The 24,859-nt window shown below is 42.7% G+C and overlaps 1 protein-coding gene across 5 annotated transcripts; it reads right to left on the bottom strand.

Annotated features, from left to right (window-relative positions):
• Positions 1–1,811: 1,811 nt before the first annotated feature.
• Positions 1,812–24,720, bottom strand: LOC112830621 (glutathione S-transferase omega-2). 5 transcript variants are annotated; one of them, XM_025880534.2, is made up of 7 exons: positions 24,318–24,720; positions 18,563–18,673; positions 18,186–18,294; positions 15,938–16,160; positions 14,673–14,774; positions 3,091–3,197; positions 1,812–2,118 (listed from the first exon to the last, which is right to left on the bottom strand). In XM_025880534.2, the coding sequence occupies exons 2-7, from the start codon at positions 18,591–18,593 to the stop codon at positions 1,959–1,961; spliced, it is 732 nt and encodes a 243-aa protein (XP_025736319.1). In that variant the 5' UTR covers positions 18,594–18,673; positions 24,318–24,720; the 3' UTR covers positions 1,812–1,958. The 5 variants fall into 5 exon arrangements, with proteins under 5 accessions (XP_025736319.1, XP_025736318.1, XP_073760334.1 ...); XM_025880533.2 differs by having other exon boundaries at positions 18,563–18,724; XM_073904233.1 differs by having other exon boundaries at positions 24,121–24,720.
• Between the last annotated feature and the right edge of the window lie 139 nt (positions 24,721–24,859).

Here is a 24,859-nt window from a genome sequence, read left to right on the forward strand (position 1 = left end):
CAATAAAAGACATGGTATTTTAAAAGCTCCTCACGGAGCATGATTTAATTGCCTCTTGTCTCCAGGCTAACTCCTTGTAGTTTTATCCAGAAGTTGACAACCGAGTCCTCGGCGGGGCAGGCGGGTGACATAAAAGACTGAGACGGAGACATGGAAGGCAGTGCGGGTGACCGAGGCAAACTGCAGAGAGCGTGCCTGGCCGAAAGGCATCCACAACCCAAACTGGGCTGTGGGCCACCAGCTTGCAACCTCTCCACGAGCACGTTCCTCATCCTGTGTAGCCTGGTTTTTCAAGCTTTCCAAATTGGTATGTAGAGCCCCAAACAGAACATCTTTGGTTTTGGTCATCCAAAGACATACTATTATCTGTTGTGTCAACAGCAATCTTGGTCTCACGCCAAATACTCGCCAGCACACAGGATTTACACGCCCAGAAACCGATCAGTCTCCAAGTCCTACGAGACGCCTCAGGGGCCCAGCAAAGATCCCAGGAAAATGTGACTCGCCGACTTTACTCTGCACTGGCTCAGGTGCCATGGCAACGGGGCGCCCCATCCTGAGCAGCTGCCACAGCAGACTGCCCCTGTCATGCGGAGCCTCTTCTGGCCAAACAGGCCACCTCACCAAGCAGGCTTGCTTTTGTCCAACTGGCTTGAAGTCACACGGGTAACTATTTACATGAGTCAAAATCCACCCAGAGGCAGCAGATGGCCGGGCCGGGCTGAGACGTGGGGAGAAACTGGGCTGGTTGGGCTGAGTCAGAGGCAGGGGCTGCAGACAGCTCCCCAGTGGGCACTGCCAAGTCAAAACATCACTCCCACCACTGTGTGGTTTTTCGCCCCGCTGGGAGGCTGAGAAAAGATAAGGCGTGAACACAGCTGAAATGATCACAGGCTTTTGATCCCTAGACCCTGAGATAAAATGGCATTGGACAGGCCCATCCCACTCCTATGGGGTAAGTGAGGAGAGGCCTCCAGGCTCGGGTACCTGCCAGCAGCCCTGGCCACCCTCCTGAGATCTTGTCACCGTCAGTGGTGAGCAATGCCAGGCAGAGCCACACGGGGCCAAGACAAACAGCTCCAAAGCACTGTTTCAAACCTCAGCCAAGGTGAGTGGAATGACCAGGGGCTCTTGCGTTTCCGTCTTCCCCCCTTCCCCCCCTTCCCCCGGGGCTTGGCACACAGCCAGCAACCAGAGGCATTTGTTGGGACAAATTGAAAGTGTGTGTGACACAAATCCAACAAAGTGACCTTTGCCTGTGACTGGGTTTGGGGCGTGTTTATTTTTTTAAGGCAGGATGTCGGCTGTAGAACATTTTGTGAGCCATCCTGAGCCCTGACAGCACCGGTGAAAATCCTGACGTCATTAGTCCAGGCAGACAAATGGGTGTTTCACTTCCTGCTTTGGAATTCTTTCAGTCATAAGACCGTCGGTGTCCCCCAGGCCCATGCCAAAGTGGGAACGTGAATGACACTCATGCATGCCCATGTGGACAGCAGCTCTTGTGTGCCAAATGGAGAGGATTTGGACCTGGAGTGTTTTCTTCTTCCTCCTTTTCTCTAGCTTTCCACTCACCAGGGAGGTTGTGGACGGTGCCAATCTGTGGTGATGAATGTCATTGATGGGCAGGTCTTGAACATCCACATCAGCATCAGCACCAATAATCTGGAGGTCAAACTGGGCCAAAGGCCAAGGAGTCAGGAGGCACACAGGCTCCCAGGCTCCCAAACGTGCTTGGACATTAGCACTGGGCACTAGAGATTTCTAGAGAATCGTTAGAAGGTATGGGACAGAAGAGTCACACAAATGGATTATCAGAAAGAATACATTTTCTGTCTCCACGTTTATTGGGAACCTCAAAGAAAACGAACAGAGATTGTCAGACCCACCAAAACAATTCCTGATGCAGAGTCACGACATGCTTGGGAATTCTGGATGGTGAAGGAGTGGACTGAGGCTCAGCAAGTTAGCCCATAGTCAAAGGCATCAGGGTTGTTCTGAAAATAAAGATTCAAGAAGCCCAAGAAAATGTTCTTATCTATGAGAAGAGCACACACTGTGGGGTCCTGCTTCATGGCCGCTGTCCAGAGCCGAAGTGCTGGTGTGTGGTTCAAACAGCTGCAGGACAGGAAAGAATCGTCAGCTCATCTGAAAGGGAGGCCATCGGGAAACGTGGTATGCATTGCTTTTTAGAGTTACAAGACACAAAAGGTTGGTTTATTTGGGCCGTAAAGTTATCTTAGTTACCTTATTATCAACTGATCGTGATCATATACAGGAGGAAAATCTTATTTTGGGAACAGTCGTGTGTGTTTTGAATTACAGAAGTTGTTGTTGCTTTTAACAACACCGTTAAACAACACCATTAAAATACCTGTGGACTGCCTGCTCTGGGGAAATAAAGTGTGTGTGCTTCACTGTTTACCCACAAAAAGACAACCCCCTGTCATTCTTAGATTTTTACTCTAGGGAGTTTGAAAAAAGTAAAGACAAGTAGTTCCCAAAAACACTTTTTAAAAATCAGCAAAACCATCATCAAACATTGAAATAATGGAGCTGACCGAGCCCCTTCAAAGATAGATCGAGAAATGGAGGTCTAGGATATACAAGTGACTTGCTCAAGATGGTACAACTGGTTAGTGGGAAATCTGGGAGGGGAGGGTTCCCAGGCCATGGTTCATTGCTCCATCCCCAGATGAGACAGGTTTTGGTCATGTTTATGTTGAGACATAGTTTAAAATATCTAAATATGTTCTATCGGACCTTCCTTCAGAGACAGCCAAAGTAGGAGATGCAGGAGAGCACTGCTGGGTGGGTTTGGGCCCACACATTGTGAGGGTATAGATGTAGTTCTGTCTCGGCAGGAGCCGGTTCCCCAGTGCCAGAATTGTCTGGCACCCACCTTGTGACTGGCTGGGAGGAGAGCAGGTGCCCACATAAGTTCAACATCTCTGAGCATCATGGGAACACTACACGGTCTCCCCGAGTCCACCGGGGAATTTCTTCTACTTTAAACATCCTACATTTCCACGGTGAATGGCTGGCCATTCTGTTTGTTACCCAAATCAACCCCATAGCCAAAGGTCTTACTCGGCGATTCCATATACATCCAGCCGCTCAAACCAGGGCCAAAAGAGGTAATCAATCATGGAAATACAGTCTCCACCAAAGAAGATGGTGTTCTGATAGCCAAGAATCTAAAAGTTTAAACAGAACAAAAGCAAGTTAATTTACTTACCTGCTGGCATATTTAGAGATGCTAAATACCAATATCAAATTGATTCCCAAAGAGGGGGAACCAAGGCTCTGATTCTCCTTCCAATTTGTTACACAATGTGTCTGCCCTTTTCCTGAGGTTTCTTCCATTTCCTTTAGGGCCAAACTCCCAGCCACACTCAGCCCTACCCCCTTTCAACACTGGAGCAACGGAGTGGCTCATCTGACTAGGGAATCTGGAGGAAAACCCAGGGAACGGCTCATCTGACTAGGGAATCTGGAGGAAAACCCAGGCAGGAGGAGCTCAGTCCCTGGAGACAGGGGCCCTGCCCCACACCAGCCCATGACTGAGAGGGAGGGGACCTCATTAGCAACCCTGCTTGCTGCAGATCCCCATTCTCCAGGACCCACTTTATCCATAATTAAGGGGATACCATGGTCTCCATATGTCTTCCTCTTTAGACTTATTTCTCGATTCAAAACTAATGCAGTAAAGAGCAAATGCTATTTAGTGGATTCCCTCAAATCTCAACACTGTCTTTATGTCATATTTTCTTTTTTTATTTGAGCTCTTCGAACTTGTCGACATTTTTTGGCCACTCAACACTATCAACTTTTTACATTAAAATAGAATTTCTCATTTCCAAATGGAACAGATTTATCCAGATAGACAGACTGTAAAGCAAACAGATAAACTCTCAACAGATAGCCAAAATACAGTAAAAAAAAAAAAAAGGTAGTTGAAAATTTTCAAAGCTAGGAGAGGTTATTGTTGAGCCAGGTCTTTTCCAAAGAGAAAAGTATAGTGCCAATTACCTAATTAAATCAAGCAAACAACTCTTTGACCCATATAACTCATAATCAACTACATACTTTCCTACAGCTATAGAGCCAGATTCCTATAACCTTTATCTGGATTTCTGTATTCCTCTCCCTATCATCAGTCTTGATTGTTCATACTCCAGCTTATGAACTCTCTGATGTAGTCTACAGTTGTGGTTAAGAACGTCAGCTCAGGAGGAGGCAAACCTGGTCCTATGCTAGGCTCCACTTCCTATTCAATATAGAATCCCAGGTAACTTACCTACCTACCTTTTCCTCCAAGCCTCACTTTCTCATCTGTACAATGGTGATAAGTTAGTGCCCACCTCAGAGGTTATGGTGAGGAGTGACGTAATCATGCATCAATAAACATAAGCTCTTACAATGAGAAAGCAAAGAGACGTCCAAAGCTTACATCTACAGAGGGCAGATGCATCTCTGACAGAAAAGATCGATGGGATCCCCCACCTGCCACCCTTCTCAGAGGAGAAAGCAAATCTTGTTGCCCTAAAGTCCAAGTTTTCATTATCCCCCAATATGGCATGGGGGAGTTCCTGTGACTGGTGTCCTGGAAGTCTGAAAAATGTTAGGTAGCATCACTTTGTTCCAAGAAAACTAACAGGATGGTACTAAACCACCCAAATCTGGCCAATGAAAACTCAAAACAGAGGCTATTTTAAGGCATAAGGAAAACAGATCTGACTTACATCAGAAAGGAACAAATTGTTCAGTTTTTATGGATTCCAGACAGCATCAAATCTTCTTTATGTTCATGAATGGACAATAATTACCCAAGCTTTTACCACTGGCTTCAAAACATATACCTTTAGCTTATTATTGGCTTTCAGGGCACAAATCAGAATGAAATCTAAATCGACCAACCCTGGAGCAAATAAAGCTCTTCTGTTTACAGAGCAGCAGTATTCCTGGGAAATTTCTTGTCAAAACAAATCATATACGGACATTTATTGGAACCCATGATAGGTCCTTTGGTAAAGTGATATTTTGAAAATGGATAACTGCTTAGTAATTGATATTTATTTAGTGTATACTTTTAAAGCTTTTTATTTACTCAAAGTAGGAGTATGTCTTAAATATACATGTTATAGATACAATTAATTCTTATATAAACACTCAAAGTAATTCAAGCCCTATCAAAATACACGGTACAATAAAAAGTCAAGATAAGCCCCATAGACATGGAATAGATAAGGCATCACCTATCCTCTGCCAGCCCCTCCCAACCCCAAAATACATAGTCACAGTCCCTCGGACTTTCTTCTTTAAGATTTTATTTATTTATTTGAGAGAGAGAAAGCCAGAGACAGAGCACAAGCAGAGAGGGAGGGGCAGAAGGAGAGGGACAAGCGTGGAGCAGGGAGCCCGATGCGGGGCTGGATCCCAGGACCCCGGGACCATGACCTGAGCCGAAGGCAGACGCTTAACCCACAGAGCCACCCAGGCGCCCCTCTTGAAATCTTGAAGACACTCAGTGGGAGCGCTCCCTTCCATGTGAACCTGATAACCTTCCGACCTGCGCAGTGGCCTTTCCCTTTAGAATCACAGAACATCAGTATGGGAGGGGTCACCAGAACTCCTCTAGTGGGACTCCCCTCCCATTTTACCATTTATTCACACCATACTCATTACACAAGGGATTAGAGATGCAGTGTAAAAAAAAAAATATGTGCCATAAAATATTAAACATGGAAAATAATAAAACGCTAAGATCAGAGAAAACAAAAGTTAGAACAGAGGGTCAAACCAAGGAAGGAAAATGACATCAAGATATCAAGCCCAGGATCCTGCAGAGTTCCTCAAATAAAGCTTTGAATTTGACTTGGGTTTCCTGGCTGCCGAAAGGGAGAGGAAAACAGGCTGGTGAGATTGATTCTTGCCTCTCAGGTGGAAGCACAAAGAGACTCTCACTTTTCAGGAGAGGAAACAGTCCCAGGGAGTTAAAGGAACTCTCTGGGTGGCGCAGAGCTAAGACAAAAACAGCATTCCCCTTATTCCCAGGCTAGAGCCAACCCTTGTGTCGCTGAACTTCAAATATGTAAGTATAGGACTCTAATCACAGCAGCTTTGCCAAGTTGCTTGTGAATTCTTTGTTCTTTAAATTTAAGTATCAGCAAAAAGCTGGGAATTGGCAAACTCAGAAAGCCCTGCCCCTCTGGAGCCAACGCTGGCCCAGCTGTGAGCTTCCCTGTAAGAACTCCCTCCTCAGTCCTATTTTCTCTCTCAAACAGGGGCTTTGCCAGAGCACCTACCCCACTGGGAGATGAGACACAAATCATGGTAAAAAACAAACAAACAAAACAAAACAAAAACAGACAAACAAAAAACCTTATCAAAATTCTTTCCTGGGATGCCTGCTGGCTCAGTCTGCTGAGCACGGGACTCTGGATCTCAGGGTTGTGAGTTCAAGCCCCACGTTGTGGGTAGAGATTACTAAAACTAACATTTTTTTTAATTTTTTATTGTTATGTTAATCACCATACATTACATCATTAGTTTTTGATGTACTGTTCCATGATTCATTGTTTGTGCATAACACCCAGTGCTCCACGCAGAACGTGCCCTCTTTAATACCCATCACCAGGCTAACCCATCCCCCCACCCCCTCCCCTCTAGAACCCTCAGTTTGTTTTTCAGAGTCCATCGTCTCTCATGGTTCGTCTCCCCCTCCGACTTACTCCCCTTCATTCTTCCTCTCCTGCTATCTTCTTCTTTTTTCTTAACATATATCGCGTTATTTGTTTCAGAGGTGCAGATCTGTGATTCAACAGTCTTGCACAATTCACAGCGCTCACCATAGCACATACCCTCCCCAATGTCTATCACCCAGCCACCCCATCCCTCCCACCCCTCACCACTCCAGCAACCCTCAGTTTGTAAAACTAACATTTTTTCAAAATTCTCTCCTTCCTGTTCTATTCCATTGATAACGTCTTCAGGCAACTTTACTAATAAATAGTTCTCCTGTGTTCTCAGTTTAAACTCAGTCGCTTGCTTACAGCCAACTAGCTCCTCTGACAGATTTTAGGATAAATAGTAAAATAAGACAGTAGGATTCCCACCCCCGAACATGAAAAAGCCCGGATGGAAGAGGCCCTTGTCTTCTTCGAGGGCCTCTCGGGCTCCCCCAGGTGGACCCAAGAGAGGTTCGCGGGAGAGAGCCCCGTGGAAGATGCGCGTCGGGCTCCCCCTTGTGGCCGTTGGTGGTGAGGCGCCCTGGCCGTGGCTCCCCCAGGAGGTTCACCAAGGAAGGAGGTAAGAGAAATCTGTAGGGTTTTGGGGAGAGAAGTAAGATCATAAAGAGAAGCAAATCCCAGACTTCCTCACACGAGGCATTCTAAAAAGCTTCCATCTACAGTCTTGGGTAGTGAAGCTTGGGATCAGCTTCACTAACTGTGCTTAACCTTGAGAGGTCCCTGCCCTGCACCCTGCCATTGCCTCCAAGGACAGACAGCCCGGTGGCTTGCAGAGGTTCTGGCTGTCCTTGCTGGAGAACAAAGAAAGCCGTTTTTCTTCATGGAAACGGTTCCTAAGAAGCAGAATCCACCCCCAACCCCCAAAGGACACAAAACCACCTGCCAATAAATGAGCAAGGAAGGCCCTTCTCCAGAAGCAGCTGAAAAGTACTCAACTCCAGGGCAAAAATCCTGAGTCCATAAAAGTAAGAGAGGGTTCTCAAGATTTCAAATTTCAGGTTCCTGTTACACCGAAGTGCAGCTGAGGTTGAACTAATGAGAATGAACTGATTCCCTGCAAAATTAACCAACTGTATAGAAACAAACTTGGAGTACATATAAAAACCATTTCTCCTCTGGAACGAAGCCCCTCAGACGTAGGGTCTGGGATGAACACGCCCCTCCTGCTGCTCATCAGTTATGACCTAGAGTCCCCTATGAAGATTCAGAATGCAATTTGTCAACCTTTAGGGCTTAAAGGACCAAACTGAAAATTCTATGCTGGAATCCTTTTAATGGACTTACTTCTTTTGTCAACATATATGTGTATAGTAGTAGAGGGGGAAGCTAGTAGGCCAACGCTTGACAAGTCAAATACCTTTAAAGTGATGGATGATGGATGAAAATATAAATGGATGTTTTTAATTTCCCCTAAAGGGTAAGATGACTTCTTACTCGTAAAAGCTGTGGAAGAAATCACAACAGGAAAGACCTATATAGCACGATATTGTTAAATGTTGTATTTCTATTAAGTACAAAAAAGATAAGCCAGACTAAAAGTTAAAAACAAAAGAAAACAAACAAAAAACAAGTGTTTTTGAAAAATAGGCAAATATCCTTTACATATAAGGACCTCATTAAGAGGAACTTTTACAAATCAACAAGGAAAATCAGAAAGCTCGTAATAGATGGGTAACAGACCATTTTCACAAAGAAAACACAAAGAGATGGCATACTTGGGGGGGAAATCTTCTACTTCACTAGCAATCAAAGAAATACAAATTAAGTCAACAGTGAAAACCTACTGCTTCTTTCCAAAGCAGGCAAATATCTTCTTTAATGAAATCTCCCCACAGTGAAAAGGGGACGTGCAAGAGAATTTTTATAACTGCTGGTGGGGGGCAAACAGCACAGATCTTTGGGGAAGCAATTTAGCAGCACAAAGGTCAAGCCTCTAAATGTTCATACCCTTTGATCTGGTGATTCCATTGCTGGAAGTCTGACCCAAGGACATTCTCAAATAGAGAAAATGTTTTTTATGCAAAAAAAAGCTGCCGTTTCTTGCAGCACCATTCACAATGGTAAATGATTAGAAACAATCTAAATATTCCTGATGGGGGTGCTGGATAAAATAACTCCGGTTTATACACATGGCAAATTATGTAGACTGAAAGTGATTTTTTTTCTATTTTTAACAATTACACACAAAACACAGAAATACATTCTCATTATTTAAAAAAATTCAAATGATAGAAAGCAGTTTAAATGGCAAAGACCTGCCCTTCCCCATCCCTGCTTTTATCTACTTTTCTTTCCTATCCCTGTACTAATCCCTTTCCCAGGAGCAGCCTCTATTAGGAGTGCGAGGTGTATCTCTCTAGGCATTCTTCTGGACATTTATTTACGTGTATATGTACACATATGTACATTTGTTTTCTTCTACAAAAATGGGATCATGCCATCTGCATGACTGTGTAAGTCACTTAAATATTTCTAGGCAATCTTTCCATGTCAGTACACAAGGATCTACCGCATCCATTTTAAACTGCTGTACAGAATTCCACAAGATGAACATAATTTATCTAATCATTCCCCATCTGATGTACGTTAAGGTTTATAATTTTTCACCCTCATAAATAATGCTTCTCTAATAAATGCTCTTAATACATATAAACAAGCATTTACAGAGTTTATAAAAATATGGGAAGATCTTTACATAATGGAAACCTAGTTCTATGTACAGTACAATTTTAACTAGATAAAAATATACACAGCAGAAAAGAACAGGAAACAAAAAGTCCAAAATGTCCAAAAGTCCAAAACAAAAAGTCCACCCAGTAGTTGTTTCTGGGTAGTGGGATTATGGATTTTTTTTGTCTGAGTTTCTAACTTTTTCTGTATTTTCCAAATTCTCTCTAAAGAACAAGTCTTTCTTTACAATTGGAGAAGAGTAAAATTAATCTCTAGATAATAGGAATAATTATTATTCTATTATTTACATGGTGGTAGATGGTATAGCAGGAGGCTATTAACAGAAATAGAGCAAATATTAGTTTACCTAGAAAGCAGCTGTCAGAATTGGACAATGGATGAAGTTACCGAAGTAGCAATAGCACTAAAACCACCCAGTCAGCCACTGTCAATAGAGGATATGATGTGGAAGGATAGTGGTTACAACTAAAAATGGCATATTAGTAGATAGGCTAGATCAGCTAGCAAACCCTAGAGAATTGACAACATAGGTCCAACACAAAAACTTGTTCATAAATGCTCACAGCAGCATTACCTGTAGTAGCTAAAAAGTGGAAACAACCCAAATGTCCATCAACTGATGGATAAACAAAATATGGTATATCCATGCAATGTAATACTTTTCAGCCACAAAAAGGAATAAAAGATGAACTTTGAAAACATTATGTTAAGTAAAAGAAGGTCATGAAAGGCTAACATTGTATGCTTCCATTTACATGAAATGTCTAGAACAGGTAAATTCATAAAGACGAAAAGTAAATTAGTGGTTGCCTATGGCTGGGAAGGTTTTGAAGAAATGGGAAGCCAATGCTAATGACTAAAGGATTTCTTTTTAAGATGATGAAATGTTCTAGAATTAACTACTGGTGATGGTTGCACAACTATGTAAATATACTAAAAACCACTGAACTGTACACTTGAAAAGGGTGAATTTGTGGTATGTGAATTATGTCAATAAAGTTGTTATAAAAAATAGCTAGTAACAACGAATTTAGTTTGTAGACATGGTACGTTAGTTGATAACAAGATAAATTTAGCTTATAAATCACTTGCCATACACAAAAGGCTATAGAAAATTATTTTCAGTGAACAATTAGCCAGATATAAACTTTCTTTCCTTCCTGTCCTAGTAACATCAAAAGAGAAACAACTAAGCAACATATAAATAATTCATTATTGAAGTTAATAAAAATTAAAAAAGAGAAATAGCAAAACTTAACCAAGACACTATGGTCTAACTGGGCACAAATGTGTTCTTTCTGGAGTGGAGGACAGATTAAAAATTAAGGTTATGGGAGAAATTTTGAATCAAGAAAATATTTAACTAGAGATGCTCCTGGGTGTTGTAAGTACAACTTATACAAATTTGCCCTCATGCAAACAGCGGCACACACAAGGCACATAATCAAATTGGGCGAGGTGGGAAACTTTGCGTGTAGATACCACAAGGTAGGTTGGGGAATGCCAAGAATTAAAAACATCAAGTGTCCTGTGGCCCCCAGAAGCTGAAGGCCTCAAGTTACTAGGCAGGTTGTCCCTTCCTCAGCGTTTCTCCAGAATTATCTATGTTACTGCCCTTCTCATTCCCTTTTATTGAGTTCTGCTGATGACTAGCAGGAGCTCAAGCAATAGCCAGAATACAGAATTCATTATGCACAGAAACACTGACTTAGAGCACAGTTCCGAAGCATCAGAGAAATCTGGCCGAATGCTGTCTTTCACTGCCCTTGTACTTGAGCTGACTATTGCCACAATGAAAACATTCAGAATGAGGGCACGGGCAAAAAGAAGGAGGGGAATGAGAAGGAACAGAAGCAGCGTTGCTGAAAGGTCTGGCACATTCAAATCCACAAAGATAAAAACGAAGGTGGGCTCAAAGTGCTATTCTGATATGGTGAAATCAATCACAAACGTTATAAAAAGAATAAAGCTAAAAAGATGAGTACCGCTGAGGTTGATTCAGTAAAGGCTCGAAAGTTGGTTTGAAAACAGAAAGCGTGGTTACAGAATGGCCTCCCCGTCATTTTATTTTTTTATTTTTTTTAAGATTTTATTTATTTGACAGAGAGAGACACAGCGAGAGAGGGAACACAAGCAGGGGGAGTGGGAGAGGGAGAAGCAGGCTTCCCGCCGAGCAGGGAGCCCGATGTGGGGCTCGATCCCAGGACCCTGGGACCATGACCTGAGCCGAAGGCAGACGCTTAATGACTGAGCCACCCAGGCGCCCCCTCCCCGTCATTTTAAAACTCACGAAAATGTTCAGAACTGGAAAGCAAGCGGAGAGACTGCTGGTTTAATCATGAAGACAGCAGTCGTGCATCTCAAAGAATTGTGAACCTATTACAGAAAAATGTGGTTACAGAACAAGCACAGTTAACCTTTAATTTGGATGAAACTACTTTTTAAGAAAAAATTTTAAAGTCAGGGCATTTACTTCAAAAGAAGAAACTGTCAGGGTTTAAGGCTGTAAAAGGTAAACTGAGCCTTTTGCTTGAGAATAACATGGCAGAAGATTATGTATCAGTATCTCAACTTGCTTATCCCTCAGAAAGGCCACGTATATTTAATACACTTTCAGCTCACACAGAATCCTGATTATACAAAACCATGCAAAAGAGTTGCACAAGTCAGGGAACATTCTCTATCAAAATAATTCTGACAAGTTTCTATCTCACTAGAATCTCCTAGAGTTAATATACTGGTATTTAGATGATTGGATCAAATAATTCAAGCTAAATGGGCATGTTTCAGATTCTGATATTACTTACATTTTATTTATAATTCATGTTAATGATGGGATAAAACCACATTCAAATCTGCTAGAACAATGCTGAATACTCACTCACTCAGAGGTCCTTAAGTACAATCAGTGAAAGCTACCTAAACCTGGGCTAGTTAACAGGTTATTTCTAGGACTCAGCTACTGAAGATAAAGTGGAAATGTGTTATTCAGTGATGTGCTGGAGCAGACCAATCACCAATCACATCTCTTGTCAATGCTGAGCTTAGAGACACAGCATTGATAGGTCAAAATCAGCCTTTGGTGGGAGTATTTACATCACTGAAATCAGAAAATGGTATAAACCAGAGCTTCTTTTTCTTCTTTCTGAGAGTCATTTCTTATAGATGATTATTCATCATCTATAAATACTGCAACTGTACAATTCTAATATTTGAGAGAGAAAAAGAGAGAGAGCATGAGCAGGGGGAAGGGCAGAGGGAGAAGCAGACTCCCTGCTGAGAAGGGAGCCTAATATGGGGTTCCATCCCAGCACCCTGGGATCATGACCCCAGCTGAAGGCAGACATTCAACCAACTGAGTCACCCGGTGCCCCCCTGGGAAAGCCTTTGAATAAAGGGGCCTGGCCTTTGCCATTTTTTCCCTCTGTTCTCCTTTCTGCAACCTGGAGCTTAGATGTGATGGCTGCAGTTCCAGCAGCTGTTTTGTCATTTTGAGGATGAAAGACTTGTACTAAAGATGACAGAACAGATGGAAAGAAAGATCCCTATTCCCTAGTAACTATAAAAAAGCCATCAAAATAACCCTGAACTGCACTACCTCTGGCTCTTTTGTGTAAAAGAATAAAGCCTTATAAAATAAGTTTACAGTAGGTAGGTCCCTTTTACCAACAGTCAAATAAAATCTCTAATGAATACAAATCTTAGCTTCAATGGCAGAAAGTACAGAAGCCATGCAGAGCTACTTAAGGAATGCAGTACCTCAGCGAAAGGAAGAAATTCATCACATGCCTTTCTCCCTTACTGGCCAGATTTTCTTTTCTTTTCTTTTTTTTTTCTAGAAATGACATGATTTCATATATTGAAAAAAAAAAACCCAAAGAATATACAATAAATATTAGAGCAGGATACAAAATCAATATGTGAAAATTAGTTGCATGTCCATACCCTATCAATGGAAAATCTGAAAAAAAAACTTAAGAAATCACTTCCATATACAATAATATCAAAAAATAAAATATCTAGGAATAGATACAATAAAAATGCAAGTTTTTTACACTGAAACTACAAACAGTTTCAAAATTAATTAGAGAAGATAAAAGTAAATGGAATAAAAAAAAAACACAGTATGGTAGTGGCACAAAATCAGACACATAGATCAGCAGAACAGAATAGAGAACTCAGACATAAATATATTTATACCAGGAATATAAACTGCTATAGCCACAATGGAAAACATTATGGAGATCTGTCAAAAAATTAAAAATAGAACTACCATATGAACCTGCAACTCCACTTCTGGATATATTATCTGAAAGAAATGAAATCATTACCTCAAATGAGATATCTGCACACTCATGTTTATTGAATCATTATGCACAAGATATGGAAACAACCTAAATGTCCTGTGATGGGTGAATGGATAAAGAAAATTTGGTATGTAGTGCTCGCTTCGGCAGCACATATACTAAAAAAAAAAAGAAAATTTGGTATGTATGTTTTTTTCACTATTTTTTCCATTTAAATTCAGTTAATTAACATATAGTATATTATTAGTTTCAGAGGTAGAGTTGAGTGATTCATCAGTCTTATAAAACACCCAGTGCTCATTACATCTCATGCCCTCCTTAATGTCCATCACCCAGTTACCCCATCGCCCACAGCAACCCTCAGTCTGTTTCCTATGATTAAGAGTCTCTTGTGGTTTATCTCCCTCTCTGATTTCATGTTGTTTTATTTTTCTGTCCTTTCGCCTATGATCCTATGTTTTGTTTCTTAAATTCCACGTATGAGTGAAATCAAATGATAACTGTCTTTCTCTGATTGGGTTATTTCACTTAGCATAATACCCTCTAGTTCTATCCATGTCGTTGCAAATGGCAAGATTTCATTTTTTTGATGGTTGAGTAATATTCCAGTGTGTGTGTGTGTGTGTGTGTTGTGTGTGTGTGTATGTCACATCTTCTTTATCCATTCATCTGTCGATGGATATCTGGACTCTTTCCCTAGTTTGGCTATTGTTTCCTTGCCACATTTTCAAGAATAATTTTATAGCAGGTGAGTGGAGGGCAAGCACCCACAAGTTAAAATTAGATGACTAGTAGCTGAACTTATCAAAGACCGGCAGAAAGAATAAGTCTGGGAAAGCAGAGGGTGTCAGAGTGACCAGGCTAGGGACCCTACATTGCTTCTTCCACTGTATCTGACCAGGAGAGGGGCCCCTTTTTGTACCTCTTCAAGGTTGCAGAATTCCTGACGCAGGGCTAGCTTCAGATCAGCGCATTTTCTCCCACATCTCAATGCTACCAGGCACTCCTTGGTCAAATGTGGGACCTAATCAGAGAACACAGGTTCTTAGTGGAGAAGTCTGAGGAAACTCTGTGCTCCTGCTCTGCCTAAAAATGCAGCCAGAGCTTTATCACTCCAACTTAACAGGCTGACACCCACATCCAGGCTCCCCACCTCCTCAGAGGGTCATCCCTGTGGCTCCAGAAATCCACTGTCACAGCACCATGGTAAAACAGGGTGCTTTAAAAGGGGTTCTCCAGTGCTCCTTACTTGCTCAGCTACTCCATGCTGTACAATCTTAGGTGGGGCACTTAACCTCTCTAAGCCTCAGTGCTGTCATCTGAAAAATGGATACAATAACAGTACCCACCCTAAAGGGCACTTGTGAGCATTAAATGAGTTAACCTGTATAAAGCCGGTAGGATAGCGCTTGGTACAGCATAAATGCTCAAGCTATGTCAGCCACTGAGGTCCCTGAGTTCCTTTTATCTCTTTTCAAAGAGAACTATCATCAGGGCACCTGGGTGGCTCATGTTGTTAAGCATCTGCCTTTGGCTCAGGTCATGATCCCAGGGTCCTGGGATCGAGCCCCACACATCAGGCTCCCGGCTCTGCGGGAAGCCTGCTTCTCCCTCTCCTCTCCTACTCCCCCTGCTTGTGTTCCCTCTCTCGCTGTGTCTCTCTGTGTCAGATAAATAAATAAAATATTTAAAAAAAACAAACAAAGAGGACTATAATAAAATTTCCCCATCATTTTTTCTTGGATTATCAACAGGTACGCCCTTTTCTCTCTTCCTCACATTTCCTGGACAGTTGGCACTATTGCTCCGCATAAAGGGCAGTCCCCTTTCATGCATTACCTTTTTCACACCCCAACATTTTTTTACCTGAAACTTTAGAAATATTCCCTTTAACACACTACCAGTTTTCAGCTCTTTCAACATTCCTACCACCTGTCACACCATCAGAACCATGCCATAACCATACCTCTTGAGACTGCTTGTTGAAATAGAAAAGAGCCTATCAGTTAAGCCTTTAATCTTTAATATTAGAGGTGACAGCCCTACTATTATTCCATACTCGTTACCCTCCTAAGATGCAGGTAGTATTAAAACAAAACAATTAGATCAATGATTTAGCTTTAAAAATGAACTGACATTTGGGAAATGGACAGTATGTATGTGACTTTTTTAAAAAACTGAATATACCTTATAGAATAACTCCAGTAACATCTTTTGGCGAGCCCGCTCATAAGGGTCATATGGATACAGCTTTCTTCCAGGATAAGCATCATCCAGGTATTCACAAGCGATGACAGATTCATAGATCAACTGACATTTACTGTTCTCCAGGACAGGAATTTGGCCAAAAGGGTGCTTTGTATAGTACCACTCAGGCTTGTTTCTCAGGTTAATGTTGATAACTTCATGTCTTAAAAAGCAAAGGGAAAAACAAGATAGAACAAGAATGAGAGGCTTACACAGGCAGACACTCACCCCGAAAGCAGAAGCAATCAATTTATAAAATTTAAGTTTGCAATAAGTTTTCCGAAGTTTAAGTTTTTCCAGAGAAAAATACATAGCAACATCACTGTCTCATTCACATAGTTAAGATGTGCTAAATGTTTTCTCTGCCTTGTCTCACGTGCTCCTTGCGATCCCTGGCTCCAGGAGTTTGAACTTCCTGCCCATTATCACTTCAGGGAAACAGCAGAGCCACGCTGAGAGCCAGGCAGTCTGACTCAGAGTGCACACACTCAACCACAGCATTACAGGGTTTCCTGCATTTTAGAGCTTGCAAATAGACATCTGACATTAACAGGTCACAACAGAATATGGTAAATGTCAGCAGTTATGAGCTCGAATTCTGGCATCAGAGTGCCTAGGGTCTGGACAGTCTAGCTTGTGATGTTAGCCAAATTCCTTAACCTCTCTGTGCTCAGTGTCCTTAATTGTAAAATGGGATAATAACTGTACCATCTCTTGGCACTGTTGTGAGGATTGAATAAGTGAGTATATCTAAAGTGCTTAGGTACATAAGCATCAATAACCTCTTATTCTTCCCATTATTAATTATTATTAGAGGCTCAAGCCTATAAAGTTACCAGAAGTGCTCACCTATGTTTAAAAGATTAAAGGAAACAAATGAGTATGTTCTTTGCTCAGTCAAGGAGATGGTCTTAAATCCTAAAGCAGTGGTTTTCAGCAGGGTGTGATCTTGCCCCATCTGCAGGGACACAAGTCAATGTCTGGAGACATTTTTTTGGTCATCATAGCTAATGGATAGAGGGCAGGGATGCTGCTAAATACCCAACAATGCACAGGACAGCACCCCACCCCAACCCAAACACACATATACACACAACCAAGAACTACCTGGCCCAAAATGTCAATAGTGCCAAAGCTGAGAAACCCTGCCCTAAAGAAAGCTACCAGTTTGTCACTAAGGGTAAAACATCGAGCTATTGTTATTTTAAAATAGGTAACCTTAGGGCCAAGGAGATTTGAGCAATAAGGAAGAATCTGGAAATACATTCCATATACACTCAACAAAGCAGAATTACATAATTTTGTTTAAAATGTCTCTATATTAGTATTTCTCTGACATGAATCTGAAACTCTGAAGTCATCCCTTAAAGGATGGGCTCTCCAAGAGTCAAAAGCCTCACTTTGGCTTTGAGGCCAGCTGCACGCCCGAGCCCTCTCCCCCCCCCCCCACCCCCGTCCCTATTCCAGCAAACTGGCTCTGCCTTCCATATCCAGACCTCCTCTGCAGGTGCTGGTTTCACAAAATTCCTTCTGGAAGAAAATGTACCTATTTCTCAAGGATGTCAGAACCTTCAAGACGCCTCTTCACCGAAGTTCTTTTCTATGTCATTGTTTGGAACTATCTGTTCATTCATTCATTCAAATAATATGTTTAAACACCTACCTTGCACCAGGCTCTCTTCTAGCTCATGAATAAAAGAGACAAAAGCCCTACCCTCAAGAACTTAACATTTAGCCTTGGGGGCGGGGGGAGCGGTGGAAGCGGGGCTGGGTAGCGTGGAGGAAAGAGGGAGAAACAAAAATGTCGGAGGCGGGAAGCGCCGTGAAGAAAGTGAGTGCAAGGGCACTGAAGGGGCTGGGGGCGGGGGCCCGCAGGCTGGAGCAGTCCGAGAAGGCCTGGGGAGCCTCCGCAGTGCCCTGCCTTCGGCAGCGAGGCGGCACGGAGCCTTCTCACCGGAGGCACCGTTAGGTTTGCACTGAGTTGTCCTGAAAGTTTGACGCACGGACACGGCTGGGAAGAAAGCTCGGCGGTTCAGGACCGCCCGCTACAGAGCCCGCCCTTGGCTAACCCTTTACTGACTTTGCCTCAGAAGCAAGGGTCACAAGGAGCCCCTCTGAAGTCTGAGCAGGGCGCCCCGGATTTTGAACACCCCGCGCGCCTGTACGTCTCTGGCCTCCGGCTTCTCACCTGATGCCTTTGGCCCGGAGGACAAGGCGCGTCCTGTGCGCGTAGGGGCAGAACCTCATGCTGTAGACGCGGATCAGGCCCTCTGGGACCGGCCCCGGGGGGAGGGTTCCTGTGGGGGGTGGGGAGGAGGCAGGGGCCCGTAAGCCCACCGGCAGAGTGGCTCACTCGCTTCCCCGGGGACCCCAGGAGAACCGCGCGCGCCCCGCCTCCCGCGTCTGAGAAGACTCATTTGTATGTGGCTTTTGTGCAGAGGATCCCTTCAAATCCCTCCTCGCCGCGCTGGCCTGGGGGCCAAGGCCGAGCAGCCCCCTCACCAGAGCCAACTTTCCCAGCCACGCGGCGCCCCCAGTCCGGGGACCGCTGTCGAGGGGGCTCACCTTTCCCCAAGGCCCTAGTCGCATCCTCCATGATCTCCGAGCGTCTGCGAAGCTTGGAGCGCTCGCCGCGGCCGCAGGCTCCGAGGACAGCCGCGCTCCAGCGCGCCCCTCCTGCCCCAAATTCAATTTTTGAGAGACTGAGCTCGGGGTGGGGGCGGGGGCCTGTAGGGTGGCGAAGGAGGCAGAGGGGAAGTGATCTGGGACGGGAGCCTGGATACCTTAACCAAGAGAGCACATCCCCCGACTTGGAAGCCTAAATGTTGGGAGTGGGCAAGAAACCCCTGAAAAGTACCCCTTGCCTTGAACACGTGGGTAGGGCATTCGGTGGGGTCTCTCCTCCACATCAAAAAATCCCTGAAGAATGGGCATTTGAACTCCAGCATGTCCTTCAAAGGAGTTTCATAAAACTTGACCAGGGTAATGATACGTTTTCTTTCCCACCCTAAGCCCTTCCTCCTGCATCTCCCTATAGGGACACAACCTCCCTATAATAAGATTTGTTTTATATAAAGCCAAATTTCCTCAGGATATAGCAGATAAGGAAGAAAAACTTGTTAGTGTTGAGATCTTGCATAACCCTGAGAGTGAGTACCTCCTTAAACTTTGTGCCCTAGACCCCACACTAGCTTCACCTTAGTTCTGGCCCTATTTGTGAGATTTTGCCCTAGCTATGGAAAACAGGTGATTAATAGAAACATTATTTACCTAGAGGCAGAAACAAATTTGTGAACTCTTTCCACCCCCAGCATACATTTCAGAGAAAACTCTTTCTGATTGCTATGGAAAACATGGCCAACAGCCCAGCAATGTGGGGCCACTTGGATGGCTCTTCCATCTACCTTAGATAAAAGAGGTAGCTGGCCTTTGCTCAGACCCTCATAGGCTGAGATCCTGAAATTCAGCAGGTGGTAAAATAATTCCTTTAATTTTACACAACTTAGTTGAAATGGGAATTGTTTGTTGATGGACTGTATAAGATTGACAGGTAAAGAAGGAAAGAAAACTATGATAAGTCCCACTTACACTAAACGATTTCCATTGACTACCTTATTTGATTCCCATGACTACTCAGTCAGGCAGCTAGTATTATTCCTAATTTACACAACAGAAAGCAGCCTCAGAAAAATGAAATTATTTGCCCAAAGTGACCAGCTAATGGGGTCAAAGAACTTTAAAAGTCTAAAGCCTGACTTACTGTCTTGACCTCTAAAGGTGGTAACAGTATGAAGAGGAAAGAACATAAGTCCTGGAAAAGACATAGCAATAATAGCTGCTCATATGTTAGCTGAACCTAAATAGCTTTGTTAAAATGACAGAACCTAATTATGTAACTTATGAATGGGTAACTGCTGGCCTTTGGAATTCCAATCTATTTAGAAATTCTTGGTTAATAGGTTAATATTTTTTTCTACTGAATAAGAATCTTTTAAAATCTTCAGAATAGTGACTCAGTTACATTTTTTGCGAAGTCAGTGACTGCGTGTGATTTTGAGTAGTTGTCACTTTATGAGAATTGGAGAATGGCAAAAATGTTTGCATAACTGTTCTCTGAAAATAAAAACGCATATATGTCAGCAAGACATCTGGTATTGAAAAAGGTAAATTGACTTGCTAAGCTAACAATTTTGTGCTTTGGGAGACAGATAAAGTAATAGGATGACTGCTGTTCTGGAGCTAATTTTGATCAAGAAGAACAAATTCGGTGGTAAAATGAAAGCAACAAACATAACCATGTCATGGGGGACTTTCTAGTAGACAAGCAGATGACTCCCAGGCAGACAAATGTATCCCCACATAAAGAAAGCAGATTTCAAAGAGCTGAGAGAAAATATATCCAGATTCTAAAGGGGAGGGCCATAAGAGGAATGTGAAATTGTTAAAATAAAAATAAATGATTATTTACACGTATTTGGTGCTTTATGTATATTCACTCATTTAATCCTTAAAATAGTCCTATTAGAATTCTATAATTTCATTTTAAAAGATGACTAAGCTGACGTTGGCAAGGTCAAGTCACCTGTCAAAAACCTCACAACTAATAAGAGATAGAGGGAGGATTATGAAGCCTGGAAGTTCAACTGCTGGGGCAGGACTCCAACCAGAATCTTATTATTTATACCAGAGATGGGCAAACTTTTCTGTAAAAGTTGAGATAGTAAATACTTGAGGCTTTTCCAGCCATCTCATCTCAACTACTCACCTCTACATTTTAGAGTGAAAACAGCCATAGATAATATATAAATGAACGGGGGTAGCTGTGTTCCAATAAAACATTATTTATGGATGCTGAATTTCAATTTTATATATATTTTTAAAAGACTTTTTTTTTAGAGTAGTTTTAGGTTCACCACAAAACTGAGACTATATGGAGATTTCCCATATACTCACTACCCCTACACAAACACAGCCTCCTCCACCATCAACACCATTTAAAAATGTAAAAACCATTCTTCGCTCTTGGGCTGTACAAAACCCAGCAGTGGACCGGATTTGGCCTGCTAGCCTTAGTTTGCCCATCCCTGCTCTATATTGACAATGACAGAATTAGCAATGGACAAACTGGGAATTCCACTTGTAAAGTGGACGGTTACTGGATCACCTTTTTACTATGCCAGAAGAGAATACATTTCCAACTTTCTTCTCCTCATTGCCACCTCTTAAGGGAAACCAACTCTAAGATTTGGTAGCTACTATTTATTAAAAGTATATCTGTGTAGGGGCGCCTGGGTGGCTCAGTCATTAAGCGTCTGCCTTCAGCTCAGGTCATGATCCCAGGGTCCTGGGATGGAGCCCCGCATCAGGCTCCCTGCTCCGTAGGAAGCCTGCTTCTCCCTCTCCCACTCCCCCTGCTTGTGTTCCTGCTCTCGCTGTCTCTGTCTCTCTCAAATAAATAAATAAAATCTTAAAAAAAAAAAAAGTATAAGCATCTTCCTTCAGCTCAGGTCATGATCCCCGGGTCCTGGGATCGAGTCCCGCATCAGGCTCCCTGCCCAGCGGGGAGCCTGCTTCTCCCTCTGCTTCTCTCTCTCTCTCTCTCATGAATAAATAAATAAAATCTTTTTTTAAAAAAGTATATCTGTGTAGGGGAAGTCACGTTCTAAAATGGGAGTGTATTTGGTGTAGTTACAAAAGAATAGACAGAACAATGGAAACATTTCTTCCTCTGAAGGGAAGCAATATAGTGCCAAGATTCTCACTTGGCACTATATTTAAACTCTGGCTTTGGCACTTAGGCAAGCTCTCTAACCTCCTGGACCTTCATCTTCCTCATCTCTAAAAAGAGAACACGAATAGTACCTACTTGATAGGTTTTGAATATTGAATGAAATTGTGCACATCATCAGTATAGTAAGAGCTCAGTGTACTTGGAAAATTAATGACTAATACTAGTGGATAAGAACACATTTAACAGCATAGCACACTCCAATTTTGTATCTATAAAGATGAAATGCACTGCAATTCTGCTTTGCCAAGCACACTAGAATTGAAATTCAACTCAGAATACTTATTTCACCAGTTACCAATTTAATACCAGTTGAATGGGTTGAATGCTGCAGGCTACATTTCAGTAATGTGGTTTTGAATCTTACCACTGAATGCTATGGTTTCCCTAGAAAGATTTTAATTACAACATTTAAACTTATCCCTACGTCCTTTTTAAGAACCAATGTGTACCTTTTTGAAATCCTATAAGCAAACTCTCTTTCTTATGTTATTATATCATGTTTATACCTCTATTATACTGATTCACTCAAGCGAAAAGAAAAAAAAAAACAACACAATAGTAATAGCACCATACAAAACCTGCTCTAAATCCTTTCTAGCTACCTGAAATATAATCAGATCTGTATTGAAAATGTGGGAAACTTCAGTCATGGGTGATAATGACTCAAGCCTTCTAGGAAAAGAATGCCACTGCAGAAATAATTTCTTTACTCTAATTACACAAGTCTCCACTTTGAGAAAAGAAGAGAAAGTGGAGTTTGCATTTTGCAGTTTTTAAATTTTTTTTTTTTTTTGCCACACCAATCTCTGGCAGTAACAGAAACCAGAGGACATTACTCTTAATATTTTAAAAGCCTAATTTACATGAAAAATTATGTTACTGGGTATTCAAAAATTGTTCACCAAGTTCAAAGAGTGGGATAAGTAAGGGAAAAGGCTCTATTTTCACATAGGCCCAAACTCAGGGCTGTTTCCAGGAAGTTAGGATCATAGGGAATCTTGTGTTCTAATGCCTTTGGGACATTTTTATTTCATTTTTATTGAGATATAATTGACATACGGCTCTGTATGAGTTTAAGATACACAGCATAATGACTTGATTTGCCTAAATTGTATAATGATCACCACAATAAGTTTAGTTAACATCCATCTCCTCATACAGGTATTTAAAAAAATTCTCCCCATGAGATCTTTTAAGATCTACTTTCTTACTTAGCAACCTTCAAATATACCATACAGCAGTGTTAAATATAGTCATCTCATTGTACATTACATCCCCAGGACTTATCTTATAACTGAAAGTGTGCACCTTTTGACCACCTTTATCCAATTCCCCCCTGCCCCCCATCTGCGATATATCGAATACGATTACTAAAGTTATCAGAAGTGGGCCTTCATCTTCCCGTTAGGGAAAACTTAGTCAAAGGAGACTTGTTTTTAAGTACTGGATTCTGCTTTCCTATTCCTATTTCTCTTTACAGCTTGGGGGATCAAAGAAAAAAAATTACAGCATTTTAATATGATAACATTTGAATGAGTAAAGGCGGATTTTCAAGATCCTGAAATCAGCCAAAGTCAAACGTTTGTAAAATCAAACAAAACACACTAAGTTTGGAAAAGGAACATCAGCACTTCCTGTTAAATCCCAGACATAATAGTGGTGTGTCATAAAGGTGGATACTATCCTCTCCTGGCTCAACCTCTAAATGCTAGTGAATAAAGACAGACCCTGGAGGAAGCATATGTAAACTCCTACCTCTGAATGACTGTAGGAGTTCAGGCTAGCTTGGTGACCTTGGGAAATACACCATTTTCTATGCCCTGGTGTTCCCATCCATAATTTAGAGCGAAGAGTACCAATACATTCTGTGATTTGGGGAGGATTACTTCAGATACTGATTGAGAGGCATTCCCTATCTAGTAAGCATGTAACATTAGCCATTATTTTTATTAGTATTTGAATGTAGCAGGAAAGTCCCATATGTACTCACAAAGTGAGGACTTTCCCGTGGACCAAATTCCCGTGCCTGCCAGTACCCTATAATGTAGCTAACCTAGTGGCGCCCAATGCAGGGCTGAGAATTCCTGATCCGAGGTCTTTACATGTCTCCAGCCAAATCAGAACAATAAGAACAATTTAGAGGTTCTTTTTTTTGTTTGGGTTTTTTTTTTTTTCCCTAAGCTAAAGGGATTCGCTTTAAAATTACAGACCTCGCACTTTTCTTGATGTTAAAGTCTTTGATGAAACTGATGAAGATAAGTCGTTGGATTTTTCTTCTAAAAATGTTAGGCAAACCCGAAATTCCTGAAAAATCCCCAAATCCAGAACTGACCTCAAACCCCTTCTCCCTTTCAATGCCTCGCAGACCGGACAAACCCACCCGGTGGAGGTGATAAAGAGAGACGCCCCGAGGGACCTCCGCGCGTCCAGCTGACGGAACCTGATGCGGATCGGAGGCGACAGCAGAGGACAGTGGCAGCAGAGGGAGGCGGGGCCCAGGCGGATCCCGCCCTTAGAACGCGATCCTACCCGCCAACTGGCCGCGGCGCTTGGAGCTCCAGCCAATCCTTAAAGCCTTTGGAAGCTCCACGGCCAAGCGGTACTAAGCTGAGCCAATGGGCGGTCGCGTTACAGGCTGCTGGACACCGAAGTCGCGAGTCGTCCCCGTGTCTGTGGCTGGCAAAAGTGGAAGCCGGGTAGTGGCTGGTCGTGGTACCTCTGTGCCCGAGTCTACATCCGACTGAAATCCGCCCGCAGCCGACCCGAGCCTAGAGGGTGGGCCAGGCAGACGGCGGCAGGGGTGGGTCCGCCCGGAGCCTGGGCGTTGGTGGGAGTAGCCTGCCGGAAGCCTTTTGTGAAGTCAACGGGTTCTCACTGCCTCTCAGGGTGCGGTCCCCAGATCGCCTGCATCACCATGTGACGGGAGGAAGCTCATTTCAAATATGGACTTCGCAGCTCACCCCAGACCCACTATATCGGAAATCCAGCGGTGAGCTGTAGGTGATTGTTACGCGCTCTTTTTAAGTTTAAGAATACAGGAAAGTGTAATGGGGCCGGTCGACAGCTCCCTG

Source organism: Callorhinus ursinus, unplaced genomic scaffold (genome assembly GCF_003265705.2).
Source record: "Callorhinus ursinus isolate GAN/ISIS: 27379988/994484 unplaced genomic scaffold, GSC_fseal_2.0 scaffold20, whole genome shotgun sequence".
In the NCBI taxonomy this organism is placed as follows: Eukaryota; Metazoa; Chordata; class Mammalia; order Carnivora; family Otariidae; genus Callorhinus; species Callorhinus ursinus.

Excerpts from the sequence above, each read along its gene's own strand:
- LOC112830621 (XM_025880534.2), bottom strand. The coding sequence starts at position 18,593 with ATGGAGGATGCGACTAGGGCCTTGGGGAAAG. Across the intron at positions 18,295-18,562 it reads GACTAGGGCCTTGGGGAAAG|GAACCCTCCCCCCGGGGCCG; the intron begins GTGAGCCCCCTC and ends CACCCCCCACAG. Across the intron at positions 16,161-18,185 it reads CTCCGGGCCAAAGGCATCAG|ACATGAAGTTATCAACATTA; the intron begins GTGAGAAGCCGG and ends TTGCTTTTTAAG.